General features: G+C 41.5%; 1 protein-coding gene across 1 annotated transcript in view; it reads left to right on the top strand.

Annotated features, from left to right (window-relative positions):
* Window positions 1-417: 417 nt before the first annotated feature.
* Window positions 418-23,760, top strand: part of LOC142183046 (rap1 GTPase-GDP dissociation stimulator 1-A-like) — a 54,965-nt gene continuing 31,622 nt past the window's right edge. Inside the window, exon 1 of the mRNA XM_075257944.1 lies at window positions 418-589. Coding sequence (XP_075114045.1) covers window positions 586-589 — 4 coding nt within the window. The 5' untranslated portion in view covers window positions 418-585. The remainder of the gene's footprint in view (window positions 590-23,760) is intronic.

The raw sequence follows: 23,760 nt of genomic DNA, 5'->3' as shown, positions 1-23,760 counted from the left end.
AAGCTCTACCAACTCATCACTATTGTTATGAAGAGGTTAAAAATCCCTAGACATTTATTTCCTATCATCTGTCTCCCCCACGTTATTTTTGTATCTTGCTCCTCGTAGATCATGTCTCCTCTGTAGCAATATCCCCCCCTCCGAAAAGAAATCTATTTATAGCTTGGCACGAGAACAGAGGAAGGATTCCCATTGTAAATGTGTCTAGCTAAATAATAAGTCGCTCGCTCAGATGAAATAAAAATTCCCAGTGAAATAGGAAATGGAGCTTGTAAAGCATCTCGCGACCCCGCTACCCTGTTATTTCTATGTTTACATTGCTGCTCATGACTATTCGAGGCTTGTCATGTAAGCTGTTGTCAGGGATTAAGTAATTAGGGAGTATTAAATGCATTTGAGGAGCTGGGTCATTGAAAAGGGAGAGGGAGGGAGGGAGAGAGAAAGCGAGAGGGAGCAAGAGAGAGATATAAAAATCTATCCTTTACTCGCAGCCTGCAAGCTGTAAGGGACACATCATCTCTATAGACGGCTTTTTTTTTTTTTTTTTAATTTTCGCCTCTCTCCCGCTTGATATTTACGACAGGGATGGGTGAGTATTGATTGCCGCATGATAGATTGACGGAAGCAGTTCTGTTCGGTTAGCCTTCCAGTAAACAGCACCTTAGGAATGCAGAATGGCTGAGGAACCAGCTCGAAAACCTTTGGCACCTCGGTGCACAGCATGCAGATATCAGTAAGATACCTGTGTATTCCTATCTTTTGATAGAGGTTTCGAAAAACTTTAACGTTTTTGCAATTTAGGTCAATAAGGCCTTTTCTCAGAACGCAGACCTTGACAGATGATGCTTTTGATTGTGTTATGAAGGCCTTTCTGAATGCTGTATATAGTATATTATATCATATATAATGTTTTCCGGCTATGATGGTACATGTAACGGGTCATATATGTGCGCATGTTTAAGAATGTTTAGGAGTCTTGAGATGGAGGCAAGGCAAAGGTTATAGTGGTTTGTAAATTTCGAGTCTAAGTTAATATTCCCAAGCATTGATGTAATATTTAGATCGAACTTTAAGCTCTTAGATTCTGTGCCTTTCTCCGAAATGGGTCTCTGTGGGATACAAAACCACAAAGCCACACATCATTAGAGATTTGGCTAATTAATGCAATGAGTCACGGGAAGTATTAATATTGCTACATTGTTGGTCCTGATAGAATTGCTGCATGAATTTTACTCTGAACATTTAGTGAAAGAAATGTTGCGTGAATGCGTTATCCATAATCGGAATGTGTCAGCAGAAAATAAGCTACTGTTCAAAGCAAGTTTGGTGTTTTGTTTCTTGGTGATTTTCATTATCCATGTCTAGATCTATATTTACACCAAAAAAATCCAAAAAGCTCCAGTTTTCACTCTGGTCAAAGAGCATCTTAATAGGTTGACACTTCCTGTTCTATAGAACATTTGGTCCCAATAGGTTGACGCTTCCTGTTCTATGGAAAACACATTTGGTCTCAATAGGTTGATACTTCCTGTTCTATAGAAAAAAAATTTCATCTCAATAGGTTGACACTTCCTGTTCTATAGAAAACACATTTGGTCTCAATAGGTTGATACTTCCTGTTCTATAGGAAAAACATTTCATCTCAATAGGTTGACACTTCCTGTTCTATAGAAAACACATATGGTCCCAATAGGTTGACCCTTCCTGTCCTATAGAAAACACGTTTCATTTCAATCGGTTGATACTTCCTGTTCTATAGGAAAAACATTTCATCTCAATAGGTTGACACTTCCTGTTCTATAGAAAATATATTTCGCACATAGGTAGGATTAAAATGGCAGGCACCACCTATACAGCATCCACTACTGACAATATGTGATGGTCATAGCTCAACCCCTTCATGCTCTGCACAGGTCAGTAAGCATGCCCACAACACTCCCATGAAAGTGGCAGATTTATCTCTTGCACCTTATTTAAGGGGTGTACCTTGTCAGAGGGGTGCACCTTATTTAAGATAAGATTTACTCAAAAATTAGGTGAACCCTCCACTAGCCTGCACACCAGCTCTAAGCAACACAGATTTCAGGCACCATTTACACCAGTAACTGGCTTATATGAACATAAATATGATAGAGCAGCCCTCACAATGCCCCCTTTCGGGAAAGTAGCAAACAACATAAAAAGGAAAAAAAAAAACAAGTCATAAAATTTTGCACAAAAATATGACTGGATTTTTGGGGTGTTCAAGGCATGGAAAAATCTGCCCCAATGAGTCACCTATAGACTATAGATTCCTATGATCCATGTGACTGGGATAGAGCTATTTGTGCCAGTATTGTAGTTCTTCACCGTCAGAAAAGTGTTTCTAACAGTCAGTCAGGAACACCCTTCCTCACAGTAGCGCCTATAGCGCTGTACTGTGACAGCGGTGAGTAACACTGGGCGGTAAGCGACGCCTCCTCTCACAGTACAGCACAATAGACGCTACTGTGGGGAAGAGCGTTCCTGACTGACTGTCAGAAACACCCTTCTGACAGTGAAGAGCTACGGTACCGGGACCAATGGCTGTTCACCGAATTCGAATCCGAATTCCGAATCGACTTTCTAGAGCTGTATTACACCGCATGTGCCCCAGGAGGTGAAAGGTCCTCTTTAACTTACATTTGTAATGGACCATGCACAATAAAGTGCCGTGTGTGGTTGTTTTTATGTAAGTGTCTGACTAATTCCTTTCCTTAGCCAAATAAATGTGAAGCTCCATTTTAAAGAGTTACAGAACAGAAGGGGCTAAGCACATTGATATAAAGTTTTGTAGGAAAAGATTCGGTATAACTTGTCATATTTTTTTTCATCTTAATTCCTGGGGGTCCAGTGTGGTCCTACCTACTTATTGACATCGTGATTGCAGTGATCCACCACTGGTTTGTACTAGAAACAATGCGGAACAACACAACTCTGTGACATTACAATGGCGCATTGTAATATTACAATGGAATTCAATAACAATGGGACATTGTGACATCATAATGGAACTTTGTGGCATCAGAATGGGGCATTTTTATTTCCTGTTGCCATTTGTGCATATGTTTCTTATTACTAAAAGACTTTATGAACATTGGGAAAGTATAGGTAAACTCAGTTTGTTTATTATCATGCCGTTGATATAACGATATGCCCCCAAGTTTTGAATGGAGAGGGGAGGAAGCCCCTGCCAGACTCCTTTGGGGACAACTTATCTGCCTCAAGTACAAAATAATTAAGCTTGATCCTTTTCTCCCTCAATATCTGGCATTGGGAAGCCCACATACACATCAGATGGTTGGCAGGTTGGGTTGTCCTTAATCTAAGGCTTGGTTCACATCTGCATTTGGTATTCCATTTGGGGGAGTCTGCTTGGGGACTAATGGATTGAGAAGTGGTGAGCAATGAAAGCACACAGAGTCCATAGACTATAATGGGGTCCGTGTGTGTTTTCCGCGCGGTGTCTGGACGAGTCATGCGGAGAGGAAAGTAGTTCATGAAGTATTTTTCTCTCTGCATGTTCTGTGCGGACACCGCATGGAAAACACGGACCCCATTATAGTCTATGGGATCCGTGTGCTTTCATTGCTCACCACTTCTCAGTGAGTTCGGTATTCCGTTCAGGGGGAGTCCTCAAGCGAACTTCAACCGGGCCTTACATGTATGATCAATGCTTCACTCAAGTCTTTATCTTCTACTTGTCACTCAACTGAAGCATTTGGAAAGCAATAATGTTTTATATTAAGCCTTTACTATATCTCCAAAGCTAACAGTATACGGCACAAAGTGGATGAAGCGGTTTTAAATACCAGATAAAAACACATTTATCTTTCTTTCTCTGGATCTCAGCAGTTTCAGGAGAAGTTACATAGACTTCATCAAATCACAAGCCCAGTACATAAACTGCCAAGTAGGCAGACCAGTGCAAATTCTGCATTCATAGCTGTGCGAGCCGAGCGTACGTCAAGTAAACATTATTAATAATTATTGATTTGTGAAATGATGGATGTTGTAATATTTGTTGTGTTTCCCGGGTGAGCATTTTGTTTGACAGCTTGTTCGAATAAATGCATACCAGTGGCTTTAACTGATTTATATCGGGCTTACAATGGGGTTTCTTAGACTGAAACGTCTTAAGCTATAATGTATAATATAGATATTCTTTAACCATTACTTACTGTTCCCTTTTCATTTCTTCTTATTCATGACACAGTTCATTGCATGGATGGCTTATCCTTGTCCTCACTATCAGTAATATCCCTTCTATGTATTTTCAAACATTGTCGCCATGTGCCCAAGTGCACCCTAAAAGAACCTATACGTCTTCAGGATTTGTGTTTTGGACAACAGAGCTCTCCCAAACCCATCTTACCCATGCATCCTCGGTTCAGTCAAGTGTGTATGTGATCTCCATGGGAGAGGGAATTAAGTTGCCCCCTAACAACAAAGTGTTGGGAATAGCTATTCATCTTGCATAGTCCTTCTTTCCCTCCAAGTCAGGGAAAGGATCAGCAGCTCCTTTTACATATAAGATAGCCAGTGTGTCTTGCCAAAATCAGAAGTTTGGCTGATGTTATTACTAGTAACTAGGGTTGAGTGATCGGGATCGGAAAAGATCGGATTTCGATTGGCGATTGAGTAAATTTCACAATCGCGATCGGAATTCCGACCCGATCTTTTCCAGCGGGATCAAGATCGGAGGTTTTCTCAAGATCGGCTCAACCCTAAATGTGACTTTTCCCATAGAGAAGCATTGACTAGGGTTGAGGATCGGGTTCGGAAAGGATCGGATGCCGATCGGCAAGTTTCACCATCGCGATCAGGATCGAGATCGGCTGGAAAATGATCGGAAATCGGATTTTAAAATCGATCTTGAAATCTCAAGATCGGCTCAACCCTACTAGTTCTAGTAATCCTAACTAATTCTAGTTACTATAGACTTGGTTTTTTACAACATCTATGCACTATCCTTGGTAAACTAAATATATCAGAACCATGGCGGTCAAACATTGTATCCAAGGCATATCATGGCGATCGTAGCATGGCAATAAACAGGTTGAGTTTACCATTACTTTCCAATGTTCATGTTAATTGGTAATAAGAAAAATTTGTATGAATAAGATACTGTAGGATATATTTGCAGTGCTGAGTCTTTTTAGGATTAAGGTTAAGCGATCAGGTTCGGAAAAGATCAGATTCCGATCGGTGAACGAGTAAATTTCACGATCGTGTTCGGAATTCCAATCCTGATCTTTTCCAGTGGGATCGAGGTCAGAGGTTATCTCAATATCGGCTCAATCCTATTCATGTATATATCATGAATAGGGTTGAGCGATCGGGATCAGGAAAGATCGGATGCTGATCGGTAATTGAGCAAATTTCGCGTTCGGGATCAGCTGGAAAATGATCGGAAATCGAATTTTGAAATCGATCTAGTTAGGATGTGTCTTCATGTTCAGATTTAGTGATGCCAGTGATGAATCATAAAGGGAGACGACATATAAAGAACTTATGGTGGTCCTTGTTTTGTTTAATGCATTCTTCATTTTGGCCTCAAAGACAAATGGATAAGAAAGGGAATTGGTCAGATCCTTCTAGAAAAACCACTTTATACATTTTATTGTCCATGTTCCATTAGAAATTAAGAAAGTTAGAAGGTGCAAAAGTAACAGCCGGAAATCTGGTACGTGTAGTGGTCTGCTGGCACAAGGTAAATGGGGGAGGCAAGAGTTTCATGTTATGTTTCCACTACTCATTTATGGGACAAAAAAATCCAATAGCTGACAACATACTTAGACCAAGACCTGGACATAAAGGCAAAGTAGAGTGGCCCTCCTTCAGCTTAGTAGGTACCTCTGTGAGATTGAAGACTATTATCACCCAGAATTGCAATTGGCATGTTGGGTCTATTTCGTCTTGAGTTGTGGATAGAAGTTGAATTTGGTTTGGACATACATTGAATTTTTGGTTCTGGAAATAGAAAACATATGAATGTTATTATTCTGCTACTTTGAGACCCTCAAAGATTAAACGTGTCCTTCCTTAGATTTTCTATTGGTTTGTGATATCCAAAATTGATTGACAGTGTTGACGGAACAAACAAAGATTGCAACAGCCCAGTTGTGGTAAAAATATAACACTTATGGTGTTGGTGGTAGAGATGACTACCAGCTCTGAAAATGGTCCTCCATTGTCACTCATGTCATCTCAGGATATCTCAAACCTAGAAGTAAGGTAATGAATTACACATCTGTAGTAACCTAAACTGACAACCAAAATGTTCTCCCCTACTGTGAGTACTAACCTTCTGCCAGTGAAACAGTTCAAGATACAGGAACTAGAGTTGAGCCGATCTTGAGATTTCAGGATCGTTTTTAAAATCCAATTTTCGATCCTTTTCCAGCCAATCCCGATCGGGAAAGATCGGATCCTGAACGGTGATCGAGCAAATTTCACGATCGCTCAACCCTAGCAGGAACGTACTTCAACATACAGTATGTCGGAATTTCAGCTATTCACCACTTGGCGATATCCAACATAACAATATCTGGATGGCTATGACGGTGTGTAGGGTTTTAGTTGTGTTAGTGCAGATATAAAATGCTTCCTATAGTACACGGTAGTCTGAGGATTTAGATTCTAAATCAGTTTTTTTCCTGCTAATTTTTCTATTTCACTGTACCTCATTCACTTCACTGCACAAAAACCTTGCAGGAGCTGTCAGACAGATTAAATTTGTGGCTCCTCGGCTGTGAATTCTAATTAGGTTTTCCACCACTGACACTTTGCACAAGCTAAATTTAGGATGGCAGAGTCTTAGGACTGGAAGAGACCCAGGACACACTCCTTTAATTGCATCTTAAGAGAACCGGGGAAAACAAAGGATTTTCCTTATTTTGAGACATTAGAACAATGAAAACAGTTTTTTTTTTTTGTTGATTTTTTTTAGGTAAGAGGCAGAATGAAAAATAACTCAGACTATAAAATTCCAATTATGGTGAAATGTGTCCCATGCCATTGTGACAATTTACCTATCTACAATATATAATGATTTTTTAAAGCAAACTAAAAGACTGCAATAAGAATCAAGTGTTGAGTTGCATTATGGGGGCATTGTTACTGAACTTATTTATAGGATCTTGCAGGGACATTTAATCAGAGTCCAAGCATTGGAACCCCCAGCAGTCATTAGGGTCCATAGGCAAAGAGGATGGGGAGGAGAGAAGTCAGGAAGAGATGGTTGCACATCTGGTACGACCTTCCATTGCAGTCTGTTGGAAATACAAAAGCAGATTATTTTTAAGGATGGAATCCTATAATATAATATTAATTATTATTATTAATAATAATAATATTTATTTATTATTATTATTATTATTATTATTATTATTATTATTATTATTATTATTATTATTATTATTATTATAAGACAGATGGGTAATACAAATAATGTAACCTCTGAATCTTGGTTGCAAACTATACTTTGTATCCATGTAGGTTGTTGTACCGATAGGTCATGGTATAACAGATTGTTCTCTTTGTGAGAACAAGCAGCTCTAGTTTTGGTAAATTTGTGTTGTCCTTCTATTACTTAGCTGACAATTTACTAAAGAATAGGGTTGAACCGATCTTGAGATTTGTGGACCGATTTCAAAATCTGATTTCCGATCATTTTCCAGCCGATCGTGAAATTTGCTCAATCACCGATCGTGATCCGGTCTTTCCCGAATGCCGAACCCTATTTATGATAAATACATGAATAGGGTTGAGCCAATCTTGAGATAACCTCCGACCTTGATTCTGCTGGAAAAGATTGGGATTGGAATTGCGATCGTGAAATTTACTTGATCTTTTCCGATCCTGATCGCTCAACCCTACTAAAGAACTATTAAACAACCATGTTTACCATGGCTGGTTACTGATCTCCCCTTTGTCAGGAGATGAGGCCACATTCTGACACATATTGGATTGATGAAACAAGTCCGTTACTAATTCTACTTATTACAACAAAGCCACATTATAGAATAGATCTTCTATTCCCAACCTCATCACCTGGGAAATTTTTTCACTCTAGGGAGCTTTCTCCTATCTTAAAGAAGCCACTGCTTCCCCTGGCAAGGAGCAAAGTGACTTGTGTAGATGACTAGTTAATATTGTTGCTTGGTAGCCCTGGAGTCCTAAAGTTGAATCTGTTTGTGTGTCCTTTGGGTATTCTAGATTTCTCCCAAATTCCAAAAACATGCTGAAAGATTAGCTGGCATTCTATGAGACTGACCCTAGTGGATGTTGAGGGTCAGCACCTAAATTGCAGCCGATGTCTTCTCCACATAAGAGAGTCCCAGAAATAGAGAGAAAAAAATATGGATAGATTTAATCATGGAATTGTGTTTATACTTTGTACCTACTCTAAGAATGTATCTGAATGGGTTAAATGGGATTACATTGGGTCTTTCCGGGGACAAAGTCTGCGATATCTGAACACAGTCTAAGTCCTCATCTATACAGTACTTGTACTGTACAATGCTGCTCACAGCAAAATAGCAAATCATGTACAGCGCACGTCAATACATGAACCCGAAACATATTTGTATGCAGAATTTTCTTTAGTATCTGTATTGATTCTTTGCAGGGTCACTGCTAATGTCTTATATAAATAGCTGAAATACCAAATCTCCTAACATAAAAACATGTCCTTCACTATACAGCTATAACAATAGTAAAACGCATCATCTAAGGAGGTAAATTCTTATATCGCAAGAAATGTAGCGAGCTGTCTGCTTCTTCATACAAAGTACATAATCACATAGGACATATGGATAGTCACATCGGTTTACAGCGGAGCGTCCTAACCTTGGAATTGCCTCCCACTATCAAGAGCAGAAAACTGCAGAAAGTGCGGCATCTTCATTGGAGGACTTTGCTCTTTCACATATTACACTTATATACCAGATTTATTGTCATGAATCCCATTAAAAGTAGTAAATGAGCGAGTGGTATTCGATCGAATACCTCGCTGCCATAGGAATGAGTGTATGCGGCTGAACACCAAGGGGTTAAGTGCATCCAATCTTCAATGCGCTTAAACCCTTGGTGATCAGCCGCTTACAAGCATTCCTATGGCAGTGAGGTAGTCGAACGAATACTACTCGCTCATCTCTAATTAAAAGGTAACCAGCAGGCTGCAGTCTGATCTGCAGTAGGGTTGAGCGATCGTGTTCGGAAAAGATCGGATTCCGATCGGCGATTGAGAAAATTTCACGATCGCGATCTGAATTCCAAACACAATCTTTTTAGGTTGGATCGAGATTGGTGATTATTTCCCACAATGCTTTGCTACTGGCCAAGCATTGTGGGAAAAGCTAACAATGTTAGCCTTCACACTGAGTATTATATACTCAGTGTGAAGGCTCTGCTGCGGTTCCATAGGAATGAATGGAAGCAGCCGGCACACAGCCTTAACCCCCTGCGCGCCGGCTGCGTCCATTCATTCTAATGGGAGACTAGCTACTTACCTGCAGAGATGGCTGGTCCGGTGTTCTCGTTCTTCTTCGCCTCGCTGCCCCCACCTCCCAGGTTAGTGTTAAAGAGCTAGGAAGAAGGCGGGGATTGTGGCTTAGGAGAGTGTGGGCGGGTACAGGGGGGGAGACGTGACGTCTCCTCTCCCAGTACCCGCCCACACTCTCCTAACCCGGAAGGCAGGGGGCAGCGAGGCGAAGAAGAACGAGAACACCAGGCACCGGACCAGCCATCTCTTCAGGTAAGTGGACACCAGGGGGGACTAAGTAGCCAGAGGATTAATAAAAAATCCTCTGGCTATTTAGTGATTAAAAAAATTCACTACACAGCGTGGATTCTAACAATTGAAGCATTCAATTGTTAGATTCCATGCTGTATAGTGAATAGGATTGTTTTTAAAATCTGATCTCCGATTAGTAAAAAAAATCCCATCGACTTTCATTGGGATCGGAATTGGGATCGAGATCAGGTTCGAATGAAAAATTATTGGAAATCTGATTTCAAAATCGATCCTGAAAAGTCAATATCAGCTCAACCCTAATCTGCAGGCACCATGGTATAGAGCAGAAGAATGGAGTATCGTTCAGAAGGAAATATTCACAGAAATTTGCATTTTACTATGTTGAAGGGTTTTGGTCAACAATAGAACTTTTCTCTATTTTGTTACCCTGGGGGTTCTAATTCTAACAAGCATATCAGAAAATTGTTGGATTCTTTTGCAAAAATATGACTTAGTGCACCTAGAGCCGTTGTCAGTAGTTACATTGTCACAGTAAAAGTGTCTATGACATGTAAATTGTGCATTTGGCCACAGCGGACAGACCCCACTAAGCTCTAACTAATCCCCTATTCTATGGATAGCGGATAAATTGCACGGATAGTCACACTGCTTTTAGCTTTACAAATTCTAGGCTTTCATCTTCTCCAGCACATGCAGTTTTATAGACCACTAGAAAAACAGTGCACCGAATTTAGTGCACTGTCAGCTTTCCTGGCCTGTGCTCCCGGCTGGAGATGTGGGTGATGGTAGTTTCAGCACCAATCTCTGACCAATGTCAGAAGGGCATTCCTGACGGTCTAGCTGGGCTGTGAGGAAGGCCCCTCCTGACAGTACTCATCCATAGTCCTGTACTGTCAGAGGGGACGTTCCTCACCACTCAACGTCATTCCTGGCCGGTAAGGAACGCCCCCTTTGACAGTTCAGGACTATGGATGAGTACTGTACCCCCTCCTGTACAAGTCTATGGACGAGCTAGACTGTCCCACTATGCCCAGCTAGATTGTCAGGAACACCCTTCTGACAGTTTTGGCATCGGACTCTGCCCACCATCGGCACCAATATCTCCAGCCCCAAGACACAGAACGGGAAAGCCGGGAAAACGCATCTGCAGGAGGACATGAAAGGTCCTCTTTAAAGCATGCCTAATCTTTAGCCAAACTGCAATATTTGAAAGAAAGTGTGTACATGGGAAGTAATACTAACCATTATACCATTAACCATTATGTGACTTAGGAAAAAAAAAAAAGGTAAAATCTTTCAGTATGTCTTTGTAGAATGGGAGGAAATCCACGCAAACACGGGGAGAACAAACAAACTCTTTGCAGATGTTATTCCTGGTGGGATTTGAACCCAGGACTCCAGTGCTGCAAGGCTGCAGTGCTAACCACTGAGCCAACGTGTTGCCCTCAGATTCTACCTTTATCAGGTTCTTAGATGGTGGGGGGACCTGGCTGACATACACTGCTCATAGGAAGTGGATGAGAATCTGTTCCATAACTGTTTCTGCAAGACTTGAGTGAAAGACTGGCAAGGTAACCCTGGCGAATTTTGGTCGCGACCAAACTCGATGTATAGCCCTAACCTAAAACTATATAACAATCTGCTCAGCTGCCTTATAATATCATGCCCACAGATTAAAAACCATTTCCCAGGAGACAGGTTAACTTTACAGCATCCTATAGGAGGTATGAAATGCCATTTAGAATATCCAATTGCCTATGTTGGATGATAAGACCAGATCCAATGACTATGATAATACTGATGTAAAAGGACATTAACAATCCTTCATCCCTGTATAGTAAAAATGTCTGCCGTTTTCTAATAAACCTTCGAGTTTGTGAAAAATTCTTATTTACATCTGAAAAATAAAAACCTGTAAAGGTCTAGTAATTCTCTCAGCTGAGCGCGTGCTATAATTGTATTCCGTCTAGAAAATCCTTCGTGAGCAGAACAGCCTGGGCGCCAAGCTGATTTATTTTACCTACAATGATACATTACAGCAAACGATCAGAACCAAAGAGAGATTGGTGATGTGGGTGCATTTAGCTCAAAGAGGATTGTCTGTGCCGGATACGACTGTATTAATATGCCAGATGTCACGTCTGTACTGGCTTTGAACCTTTACACGTAAAACGGGATGTATATAGTAGAATCATGGTAAGCAAAGGAATTTAGGATGCACAAATATTAGAATACTGCCAGCTTTTATCATAGAATTATTTAGGTTTATTGACATTAGGGTTGAGCAATCGGGATCGGGAAAGATCGGACCCCGATCGGCGATCAAGCAAATTTAACGATCGGGATCGGCTGGAAAATGATTGAAAATCGGATTTTAAAAATGATCCTGAAATCTCAAGATCGGCTCAATCTTATTCATGTACATATCATTAATGGGGTAGAGCGATCAGGAAAGATCAGATCCCGATCGGCGATCAAGCAAATTTCACAATCTGGATCGGCTGGAAAATGATCGAAAATCGGATTTTAAAAACGATTCTGAAATCTCAAGATTGGCTCAACCCTAATTGACATACATTGGAATACACTTCACAGTTTCCGTCACAGCATGCTTTTTGTTTTTGAGGTTTTGCAGGATAAATTGCATTTTCCTAATGGCACCATTGAAAAGGAGTCTTTCAGATCCAAAATGCCTCCCAAACCAATAATATTGCCAGAGACGACACATGAAGCACCTGGGCCCCAATGCAAAATTTGTTTTCCACTGTTGTAGAGGGACCTTGGGTTGCCAGAGACTCCAAGGCACATTTGCAAATGCTATCTCTGCACCCCTATAGCTATGCTCCTGAATGGGTGCCATGGTGATGCTAAAACTAGTGAATATATAATGTAGCATAGTCTGCTGTTTGTTAGAATTTACCTATACCTAAGGGCTCTTGCAGACGACAGTGGCTGTGATCAGTTCTCTATTCATGTACTTCTCTGATAGAACACTGACCTATTAATTTCTATGGGCCTATTTACATGACCTTGAATTACTCGGTCACGTGTGTGGGCCAATAGTCTGGGCCGCAAAATATAGAACAGGTCCTATTCCTGTCCTACTTTGCAACCCTTGCTTTCCGTGGCTCCTATTCATTTAATGAAAGGGGCCACGGAAGAACTGCCAGACTCATGTGCCCTGTGCATTGCCCATGCCTTTAATTCACGGGCAGCCGGAAACATGCGGTCATCTGCAACCGGCCTAATTGTAGCATCACCAATTATGGGTGCAATTTACATGGATAATCAAGATATACATTGAACAAGGATTTCTATGCACGCCCATAGTTGGGTAATATGTGAACATGTCCAATGCAAATTTCAAATGCAATAATGTTCCAGTTTGGTCTACTGTTCTAATTCCTCCTAGGATCAGAGCAAGAGACTGATAAGTTGGCAGAAGGTTATGTTTCATCAACCCCTAGCCCACCTTGTCCTGCTTTCTCTACCCTTTTTCTGTACTAATACAAAGACCCTTCAGGGTACTGGACCAATCAGGTGGGGAGGAATGTGGGGGTAGTGCGCACAAATCCAATCTCTCCCAGGAATCCTTCAAAAACTTGATTGTATATCGAGAACAACGCGTTTCAGGCTGATCCCTTTTTTTCTTTTTAACCTCCTCCTTCCAAAGCAGGAATCAGATTATAAAGAAATTACTATACAACTACTAACATATCATGGCTGGTTTGGGAAGAAAAGGCCTTCAATCTTGTTGCAGATGGAAGAGCAAGTTTGGTAATTTGTCTGCAGCAAACAGATGGGAAATAAAGTAATATCTTTGACACCATCTTTAAAAAGTATTGATATCCACCATACATGTACAGCAGATGTTCATGATGGGTTAAGCACTGAAGGAACACGAATACATGTATATTTACTGCTGGCGGAAGCAAACAGGCAGCTATTTTTGTAACTTCTGTACAAGGTAATAGAAGGAGCGGCGCATGAGCAGCCATGTATCTCCTACATACAGGCATGAAATGGGGTCAGTGGACCTCTATTTTGAAGACAGGGGAAGGGTCTAGAAATTATACCATAAATACCTGATGTGGAAATACACCTATGAGAAACTAGACCCTGCACACGGTAAAGGTGCCCATACACATAATAAGCAACGTTATCCAAGAGCTTCAATTTCTTTGGAACTGGGTGACTATCTTAAGAGTATGAGTCCAAATTCTTCATTTTCCCAGGAGATAAGTCACCACCAGAGATGTCTGGCAGCAGCTTAGTCTCCTTTCCAAATTCAGAACATGTGCACACTTGGCTCATGGATAGGGTTGAGCCGATCTTGAGATTTCAGGATCGATTTTAAAATCCGATTTCCGATCATTTTCCAGCCGATCCCGATCGTGAAATTTGCTCGATCAGGATCCGATCTTTCCTGATCGCTCAACCCTATTAATGATATATACATGAATGGGGTTGAGCCAATCTTAAGATAACCTCTGACCTCGATCCCGCCAGAAAAGAACGGGATCGGAATTCCGATCACGATTGTGAAATTTACTCGATTGGAATCCGATCTTTTCCGATCCCGATCGCTCAACCCTACTCATGGATGGTGGACTTTCAAAGCTATTTTTTTTGGGTGGGTCCAAGGAACCCAATGCCAAAGCTGATGCATTACTGTATACTTGATTCCCTTTATCTGAAAGTTGAAACTACTACAATAAAGTGCCAGCTCGGGGCTCTGGGGATTCATATTATTTCTCGTTCAATTGATCTTATTTCGTACAGTGAAGTTTACTCGTACAAATACTTTGAGCTGTCATGTTTCTTTCAGACCACGAGGCCAGATATTTCTAATTTTCTGAAAACGACACAGTATTTTATAAGAAGTCACCCAAATCTTGCCCCTAAGGGTACTCCTTATCTGGGCTTTAATAATCTCTTCCACGTCTTTTGTATTCTCACATTCTGGTCACCTTAAATGCCATATCTTAGGCCATATCTTACAAAGTGTATTCCCATAGTGACTCTATTCATAGCAAAGGCACATCTAATAGTGCTAGTGATTTATAGCACACTGCAGGGCTGACCTTCTGCAAAGATTAAGGAAAAACACCCGCTTTTTATTTTTAAGACATCCACAACGTAAAGCGGATTTTTTTTGCATTGAAAGCATTTTGGGATTTGAGCTTTTCCATAATTTGCTCAATCCTAGGCGCACATTTATGGAGGATACAGATGTACAGGCAATGAAAATGAGTAATATCTCTGCTCCAGCCTTTTTTACTGTAAGAAGGAGAACATGAGATTAAAACACAGGCCTGACAGGCGTATAAATATTAGATGGAGGGATAGAATTACACCGCAGTAGAAATAATGCAGCAAAAATAAATACATGACTGCTAGAGTATATTATGATATTATATTGCATTTGCGGGTAATTTTTAGAACCCTATATATCAGAAGAGTCTTTAAAGCAGCTGCTACTAGTTTTTACTTCGGTAACATTATTCTTTAAGATTTACAAGTCAACCGATTTGGAGAAATACTATTGCAGATAAATGACAATTTTTCTTTCAATTGAAATTGATTTCATGTCAAATACACAATAATAAAATATAAAACTGCGCAACGTGGAAGTTATCCCTACTAAGGAGTCTCTTCTGCTTCATAATGGTAGGGGGTTACAGCAGTCTGGCACCACTGATCCCAATCATAGGGCAATGCCATCAGGGTAAATTCTTGGGGAGACGTTTTAACGTGGCATTGTTCAGTCTGGGAAACATGGTTTGGGTAATGATGGTCATGGATGTCTGCGGAACCATTACAAGTTTTGCTACAAGGCCTAGTGGTTACTAGTGATGAGCGAATAGTATTTAAAACTATAGTTTCAAATATCTTGCTCCATAGGAATGAATGGGCCACTTAACCCCTTGCTGTTCAGCCACTTCCATTCATTCCTATGGCAGCGAGGTATTCAAAACTAAGTTTTCGAATCAACTCGTGTTGTTACTTATTACACCCCTGAACCCCAGAATCATTTCCTCTAGTTGTTCCCGGGGAGGTCAGTCCAACACTGTCCACACTTCCCTGGTAGTGTTGCTGTTTGCCTGTCATACCAGTAATTTTTGCAGGTAAAATGGTGCATTGCTTAGCAGACACAAGATTCCTCAAGGACATTGATTCTGCTGTAACGCACTGAATTTCCCCATGGTGGGAGTATTAAAGGATTTCTTATCTTATATTATTCATTGATTCCTCAAGAGCAAAAAATAGGAAATGTAACGAGTTTCGGGGTTTACTAGTACTTCACATGTACCACCCCTTCATCAGATCTTCAAAGTTGAAGGCAGGATAACAGAGAACTCATGAAGGGGTGGTACATGTGAAGTACTAGTAAACCCCAAAACGCGTTATCTTTAATAAACCACTGTACAACAATACCAATATCAGTATCTCAGTCCACCGCAAGGAGCGCAAAGTAGGTTGTTCTATCTGAGGGTATATCCCCCAGTTACATTTCCTATACTTTTTCGCCCGGAGTGTTGAGGGACCGAAGATGCTGCCCTATGTAGCCGGTGATCCAATACTTGACTACGCCCTCTCCCAAAATTACCAAAGGACTTTATAACAACCTGTATTTCAAAATCCCATTAGCGCGGCCCATCTTATAATAGCCGGTATCTTCAAGAGCAAAAAATATTAATGAGGTCGTCCTCGACTTTACAATGGATGACCTTTCTTTAGGCTGGTCTTACACGACCATATTGATTGTACGGTCCGCAAGTTGCTGATGAGCAACACTGGTTGCTGATTGGCAACATAGACACCGCAGATGTCCGTGTTCTGCCGCACTCGCCCATAGAGTTCTATGGGCGAGTCTGTACAGTGCCGCAATTCATGGCCATTACGGACCTGCTCTATAAATTGTGGCCCGGCACACCACGGATAAAATATCCGGTGGTGTAAGAGGCCGCATTGAATATAATGTGTCCGCAATGAAAACCCTCAATTGCGGACCATTTGCAGACTTACATTATGGCCGTGTAAGACCAGCCTTAGTATAGGTCCTAAATTGTAGATTAGCGGAGGTCCATCTTTCACCACCCTGACCAACCAGCCATTTGCCCAAACTACAGTATGACAGAACTATATAGCACTGTACATTATGTAGAAACCAAGGTACCGCATGCAAATGGAATTGTTACGTTACAAAAAAGACACGTTGTGGCCAAACAAATGAACGTTATGATACGTGGCCAAAATTGGCAAATACAATTTTGTTTGTTTGGTCATGAAGGGGTTAACTACTTAATTCAGAAATATCTGGGATACGATAGCATTTCATACATTCTTAATGCATAGAAACAAAATAAGTATAGCGGTGCCACATACGTGTAACACAAATATACCGCATGTTTATATATGGCTGACCGGACAAGCCCTTACTTACTGTACATGTCATTTATTGTCATTCAAGCCATCATTTTCTCCATAGTAAACAAGTTCATAAAAAAACCCGAATGATGGCTCTATTTCTCATGCGGTCTGACAGTAAAAGCTCGTTCAATTTCAGGCTATGCGGTTACCAAGTGACTCCCCGGCCGACATGTAAATGTTCAGTGTCTATTAGAAAACCACAAAGTAACCGCCTTATTTGAAGAGTTACCAGCAGTCGCTTAGACGGGGACAAGTTCTACTTTATTGCTTTGATGGATGCGATCAGACAGCAAATCTCCACTTTAAAGAAACAGAAATAGGTTGGTAGAGTTCAAAGGGCCTGGAATAGGACGGCTAGCTCGGCTCTCGAAAGGATGGGAGTCCGACTAAACCTCACTTAGGGAGCGTTCACACTACCGTCGGTGTCCGACATGTAGTGTCCGCTCAAAAACCCTGCATGCAGGGTTCCTCTGTCCGCTTGAGAAGTCGGACATCTTCTCTTGCGGACAGAGAAGAACGGGCACGGAGTGCAAAAGAACGCACCCGATGCCCATTAAAGTGAATGACAGGTGTCACGGACACATCTAGTGTCCGCTCCTAGTGTTCGTGACAGATTTTGAGCGGACACTAGGAGCGGACACTACATGTCGGACACCGACGGTAGTGTGAACGCCCCCTTATTGTAGAGGAACCTTTTCTTATTCTCTATGGTCAGCTCATTCATAAAGCTTATGCAGATGCCGGCTCATGGAGAGAATGGAACCAGCTAATAATCAGGCTCCATTCAGCCCTACAGAAAAGCACGGCTGCCATTTCCATAATAGTTCCCCACTTGATTGCTTGGCAGCATAAAATAATTCTTTAGGAATAAAATTCCATAAACTCTGAAGAAATTAATCACGGCTGTGCAGCACTAAATATACTGCCGGGATGAAGAAGAAAATGAGACCGGAAAGTAGAACTGCTGCATGGAGGAGTATAGGAGATAATCTTCCATGCTTATAGGATGGATCCATATTAAAAAACGGCTTCATTATTAGTCTGTATATGCTTTATGCAGGTCTACGTTCCCATCCATTCTGATATTTAAAGGGGTGTTCCAGATCAAAAATGATTTTTCATACTAAAGACCTACCCAGAGGATAGGTTATCAGCATGCAATCTGTCAAGGTCCAATATCCGAACCCCATTTAGATCAGCCATTCTGCCAGTGGACAGGGAGCACATGCAGCATTGTCCCTACTGCATACATCCCAACTTTTGAAGAACCGAAAGAGGGACAAAATGTGCGGCGTGCGTAGCGCACTGCGTTAAATTTAGCCCCGCCCACTTTTGTGTTGACTCTGTCCATTCTCATTAATTTTTCATGTGCCCGCACACAGTATAATCCTCCTACAGTCACCAGTAAATTATATGCCCCCCCCTCTAGCTCTCCCCCAGTTTCATATACACCCTTCATCTGCCCCCAGTTTCATGTCCCCTCCATATATGCCCCCAGATTCATGTCCCCCATCTCTGCCCCCAGATTCATGTCCCCTCCATCTCTGCCCCCAGATTCATGTCCCCTCCATCTCTGCCCCCAGATTCATGTCCCCTCCATCTCTGCCCCCAGATTCATGTCCCCTCCATCTCTGCCCCCAGATTCATGTCCCCTCCATCTCTGCCCCCAGATTCATGTCCCCTCCATCTCTGCCCCCAGATTCATGTCCCCTGCATCTCTGCCCCCAGATTCATGTCTCTATGTTTTGGGGTTTTTTTTTTTTTTTGTTTTTTTTTTTTGGGGGGGGGGGGTTGTCAGACATGCAGAACTTTGTGTCCGGTTAAAAAAAAACCAAAAAAACTGTTTCACCACGGAGATCAGAAGATCACGGGCGGACACTGACTGCCGGTTTCCGTCTCCTATCCAGTTTCTCAGGCAGAAGACGGAAACCCACAAAGCGGAGACCGGGAGCAGGTGTGAACCCGCCCTTAGAATGGGTAAAAATTCTACCATTGTCTACAGTGCTGGCTGTGCAGTAAAAATGACATGCAAACTTTATTCTGCAGGCGAGCATGATTATTGCGATACCAAACGTATATTGTTGTTTTCACGCTTTATTATGAAAAATAAAACTGAAAGACTTGGAATTCAAAATGTAATTTGGGGTGACATATCCTGCCACCCATAACCCATTTTCATGCAGGTACAGCTTCAGCTTTTATTGATTTTATTATAGGGAACATACAATTTTTATTCTATTTTTTATTTTATTTTATTTTATTTATTTTTTTTGCGGGTAGGATTGGGTTTGTTTGTTTGTTTTTTATAATCTAATAAAAAAAATTTTTAAGCTGCCATGACAACAAGATGGTGCCCTTTTGTGACGTCTTGGGGGCAATGATTGGTTTAATGGCGGCCTCTATATAAACTAATGACTCAGCGCAACGTTCACGATAGACCAATGCATTATAGTGGTTATAAGGCTACAATTGTTACTATGATCAATCAGGGCTGTTGGCAATAAGTGTCAGCTCTGTAACACAGTTGCCACTTTCCACATTTGTATATTTTTGAAATCGACCTTTTGGCAAAAGGTCAGATTCAGCTACAATAACAAAGGTACATTAGTAAGGGGCGAGATCACACCAGCGCCCGGTCAACGCTTTAGCCAATCTGCCAGATTTCCGTCTTCTGCCCCGAGAAACTGGACAGGAGATGGAAACCCGGCAGTCAGTTGAATGGGTTTGCAAAGTGACCGCCCATGTGCGTCTTGAAGGTGTCTTGGCACCTTTAAACCTAATATTACTTAAACTCATATGATGTGCATTGTCACCAACATGAAACAAGTCATACACAGTAAGGGTGAATTCACACTGAGTAAACGCTAGCTTATTCTGAACGTAAAACACGTTCAGAATAAGCGGCGTCTAAAGCAGCTCCATTCATTTCTATGGGAGCGGGGATACGAGCGCTCCCCATAGAAATGAATGGGCTGCTTCTTTCTCTCCGTGCAGTCCCATTGAAGTGAATGGGGAGTGCCGGCGTGTACGCTCCGGCATGAGCAGAGCTTGCCGTATACGCCGGCACTCCCCATTCACTTCAATGGGACTGCACGGAGTGAAAGAAGCAGCCCATTCATTTCTATGGGGAGCGCTCGTATCCCCGCTCCCATAGAAATGAATGGAGCTGCTTTAGACGCCGCTTATTCTGAACGTGTTTTACGTTCAGAATAAGCTAGCGTTTACTCAGTGTGAATTCACCCTAACAGCGATAAAAAGATCCCGAAACAAGACTACGTAGCGCAGGATTCATACAGAAAGCTTTTTTTTTTTTTATCCTGCATTTGGTACAATTACATAACGGAGCCTACAACAAAACAGATGGAACCTTTTCAAGGACTTTTGCATGTCATTGTGCATATGGTGTGATTCTGCTGATGTATCCTCAGAGACGCGGCGAAGCACCTGCATTGTTTTATGTTTGTTAACCCTGCACAATGCTCCATTGTAAATGACACACTGCTACATCTGCATTATTATCAGCCACAAATCTTCAAATCTGTGTTGTAGAGTCAAATGGCAAAGCGTGCCTATGTCCTGCAAGAATTGTACTATAAATAATAGGCTTCACCAAGCCCACAGCTTTCATATCCTAAATCATAGACCGGTGGTATAACTTTGCTGTAAATCATCCTGAGAAGGTAGATTGGAGGATCCAAGTTGGTTAAAGCCGGGGCATTTCTCCCTACAAAATGTTGGGTTGCCGTTTTACACATTAGCCCTAATGTGAATAGCTGCATAACTGAATGTATAATACGGCTTGTAGTAGAATAAATAATGTTAATAGTACAAATAAAGTAAAGGAAGTAAATCCTGTAGATTGAGCCAATAGATAGATAAAAAGGAAACCTTTGTTTTCTCCTCTTCTTCTGGATACAATCATGGTCTTGAGAATATAATGAAAAGTATGGTAAACCTGCTTTATGTGAACCAAGTGCAAGTTTCAGCGGCCGAATAAGACTACCATGGGCCCTGGACGATATGAGGATGAGCTGAATATCGCATGATGTTATAGGAGTACCAACTGCAAGCTAATATCAGAATGAATGAATGATCTTTTTTCCTTATTAAAAAAAAAAATAATCTTTTTTTCCTTTTTTTTTTTTTTTAATTGTATTTTTATTGCATTTTTGTACAATCATGGTGGGTTCTGGCTACCATTTTGTCCGAGCCCGAACATCATATAGTGATATGCTTAACAGTCTCATTGTCACAGGCACCAACACCAACCACAGGCAGCCATCTTAAGATCTATAGGATCTAGGCATGCGGGGGTAGATAAACCGTGACATAATTTATTACTGGAGATGAGCGAGTAGTATTCGATCGAGTAGATATTCGATAGAATACTACGGTGTTCGAAGTACTCGTATTCGATCGAATACCACTCGCTATTCGAACCAGCGTTGATTGGCCGAATGCTATACAGTGTATAGCATTTGGCCAATCAATGCTGGTTCTGCCGGACGAGTAAGGGCCGGTTCACATTAGTGCTTGCCTCCCGTCCAGAAGGAGTCCACAGGAGGACACCTCAAACGGAATATCAAGCAACTGCAAGCACTGGACAGTTAAGCACACGGACCCCATAGCATATAATGGGCTCCATGTGCTTGAAGCGCACTGCCCGCACGAATGATTCATGCGGGCAGAGCGCGGCAAGCACATGGAGCCCATTATATGCTATGGGGCCTGTGTGCTTAACTATCCAGCACTTGCAGTTGCGCTGATATTCTGTTTGGGGGGGGGTCCTCCTGCGGACTCCTTCCGGATGGCAGGTAAGCACTAATGTGAACCGGCCCATAGTCTATGGGGTCCATGCGCTTCAACTGCACAGCGCTCCTCCTAAACTCTCTCCTCCTGCTACTCGTGGACTTGGTGACTCTACTTTAGTCGAATAGTGGTTTCCCCTGAAATGAGCATTTTTTCCCATAGACTATAACGGGATTCGATATTCGATCAAGTAGTCGAATATCGAGGCTCTACTCGAAACGAATATCGAACCTCGAATATTTTACTACTCTCTCCTCTCTATTTATTACCAATAGTGGATGGAATAAAGAAGCAGTGATGTTACTTATAGAGCTGTTCTCTTCCATAGTAATCCCGTCTTGTCTCTGATGTAAATGAGGTGACTTCTACAAAGAAAAACTGCAGAAATAGAAAGTGTCAGTCTATTACTAGGCCAAAGTGAAAATTGAAGGTTTTAGTTTTTTTTAAATATGTTTAGTGATATGGAAATTTTTTAAAAGGCATTACAAATTCTTAAACAACCATGTTTAACATGAAAACTTGGTCACCCAGGCGCCTTCTGGTATTGTGTGGATATAATGGCAGTGCCCGCATTATTACTATGACCAACCAATTAGTTATGGAGCATTATCTGCCCCTTCCTCGTGATGAATATGTCCGTCCTATACCATTATGGGATTAGATATAGGTCAGTTTGTGGTGACACAGTGCACTTAAAGTTTTATTTATTTGCATTTCAAGTCTGAAGCTTTGCTAAAATGATAATAGGATTGTTCCTCCAGATTTTGAGTCTCACTGAGCTGAAAAAGTACATATAAAAGCTGCACGTAATCCACTTGTACTACCCAAATATTAATCTGTCTCTAGAAAATATATTGTGCACTTTACGTTGTACATTTGATCATCCTCCATTAATTAAAGTTTTCCAATTTTATGTAAATTAAACTTTATATATTTCATGTTTCTTCACCAGACAAGGATATGTCATCCTATTATATCTATACTGCACTGCACCTTGGTTTTTCTTAGTTATTAGTTAGGGGGTTCCTTACACTGCATACGAGGTCTCCGTTTTCAGGTATGGGAGGGAAAACTGAGATTTTTCAACTTTTCAACTGGGGGGACTTTAAGTATTAATGCCCATGCTCAGAGAACACACTGATCGTGGGCATTAGCTCCGGTGTCTCTGCTGTACGTTACAGCGGAGACACGGAGATCTGGTTGCTATTGTGACCGCTCTGAAGTACAGAGGCCGCCATTAGCTTTACAAACTCTGCATCTGCTGTAATAGAACAGTGGATGTTGGAGAAGGTTTTAGCTGCTGAGGCTCACAGTATCACCACGCTCCGGCCGTTGCAGGAAAGCAGCGGCGGCAGGAGCATGGCGATGCTGTAATTCTGCTCTTCCGCTGCTCTCTTGTATTCCACATTCGGACTATAAGATGCACCCCTGTTTTTCCACCCAAATTTGGGGGGGGGGGGTGTCTTATAATCCGAAAAATACGGTATATAGTAAATAATGATTTCTAAAGTCATCTAGTTTTATAAAATATTTTCGAATACTCACAGTATTTTCTGAGCTAGTAGGTATATAGACCACATACTGAGTTCAATGAGCACCATGCAATCTATCATGTGCCCTGTGGAGGCGCTGCAGGGAAAATGAGTACTTGTTGCAGTTTCTCCTTCACATTGCTGGCAGTCATAGGAGATAGATGTCCACTAGAGATGAGCAAGTAGTATTCGATCGAGTAGTCGAAT

The sequence above is a fragment of the Leptodactylus fuscus genome, chromosome 10, assembly GCF_031893055.1.
Source record: "Leptodactylus fuscus isolate aLepFus1 chromosome 10, aLepFus1.hap2, whole genome shotgun sequence".
In the NCBI taxonomy this organism is placed as follows: Eukaryota; Metazoa; Chordata; class Amphibia; order Anura; family Leptodactylidae; genus Leptodactylus; species Leptodactylus fuscus.
The sequence above is the reverse complement of the archived record's forward strand: the minus strand, read 5'-3'. Positions and strand labels throughout refer to the sequence as shown.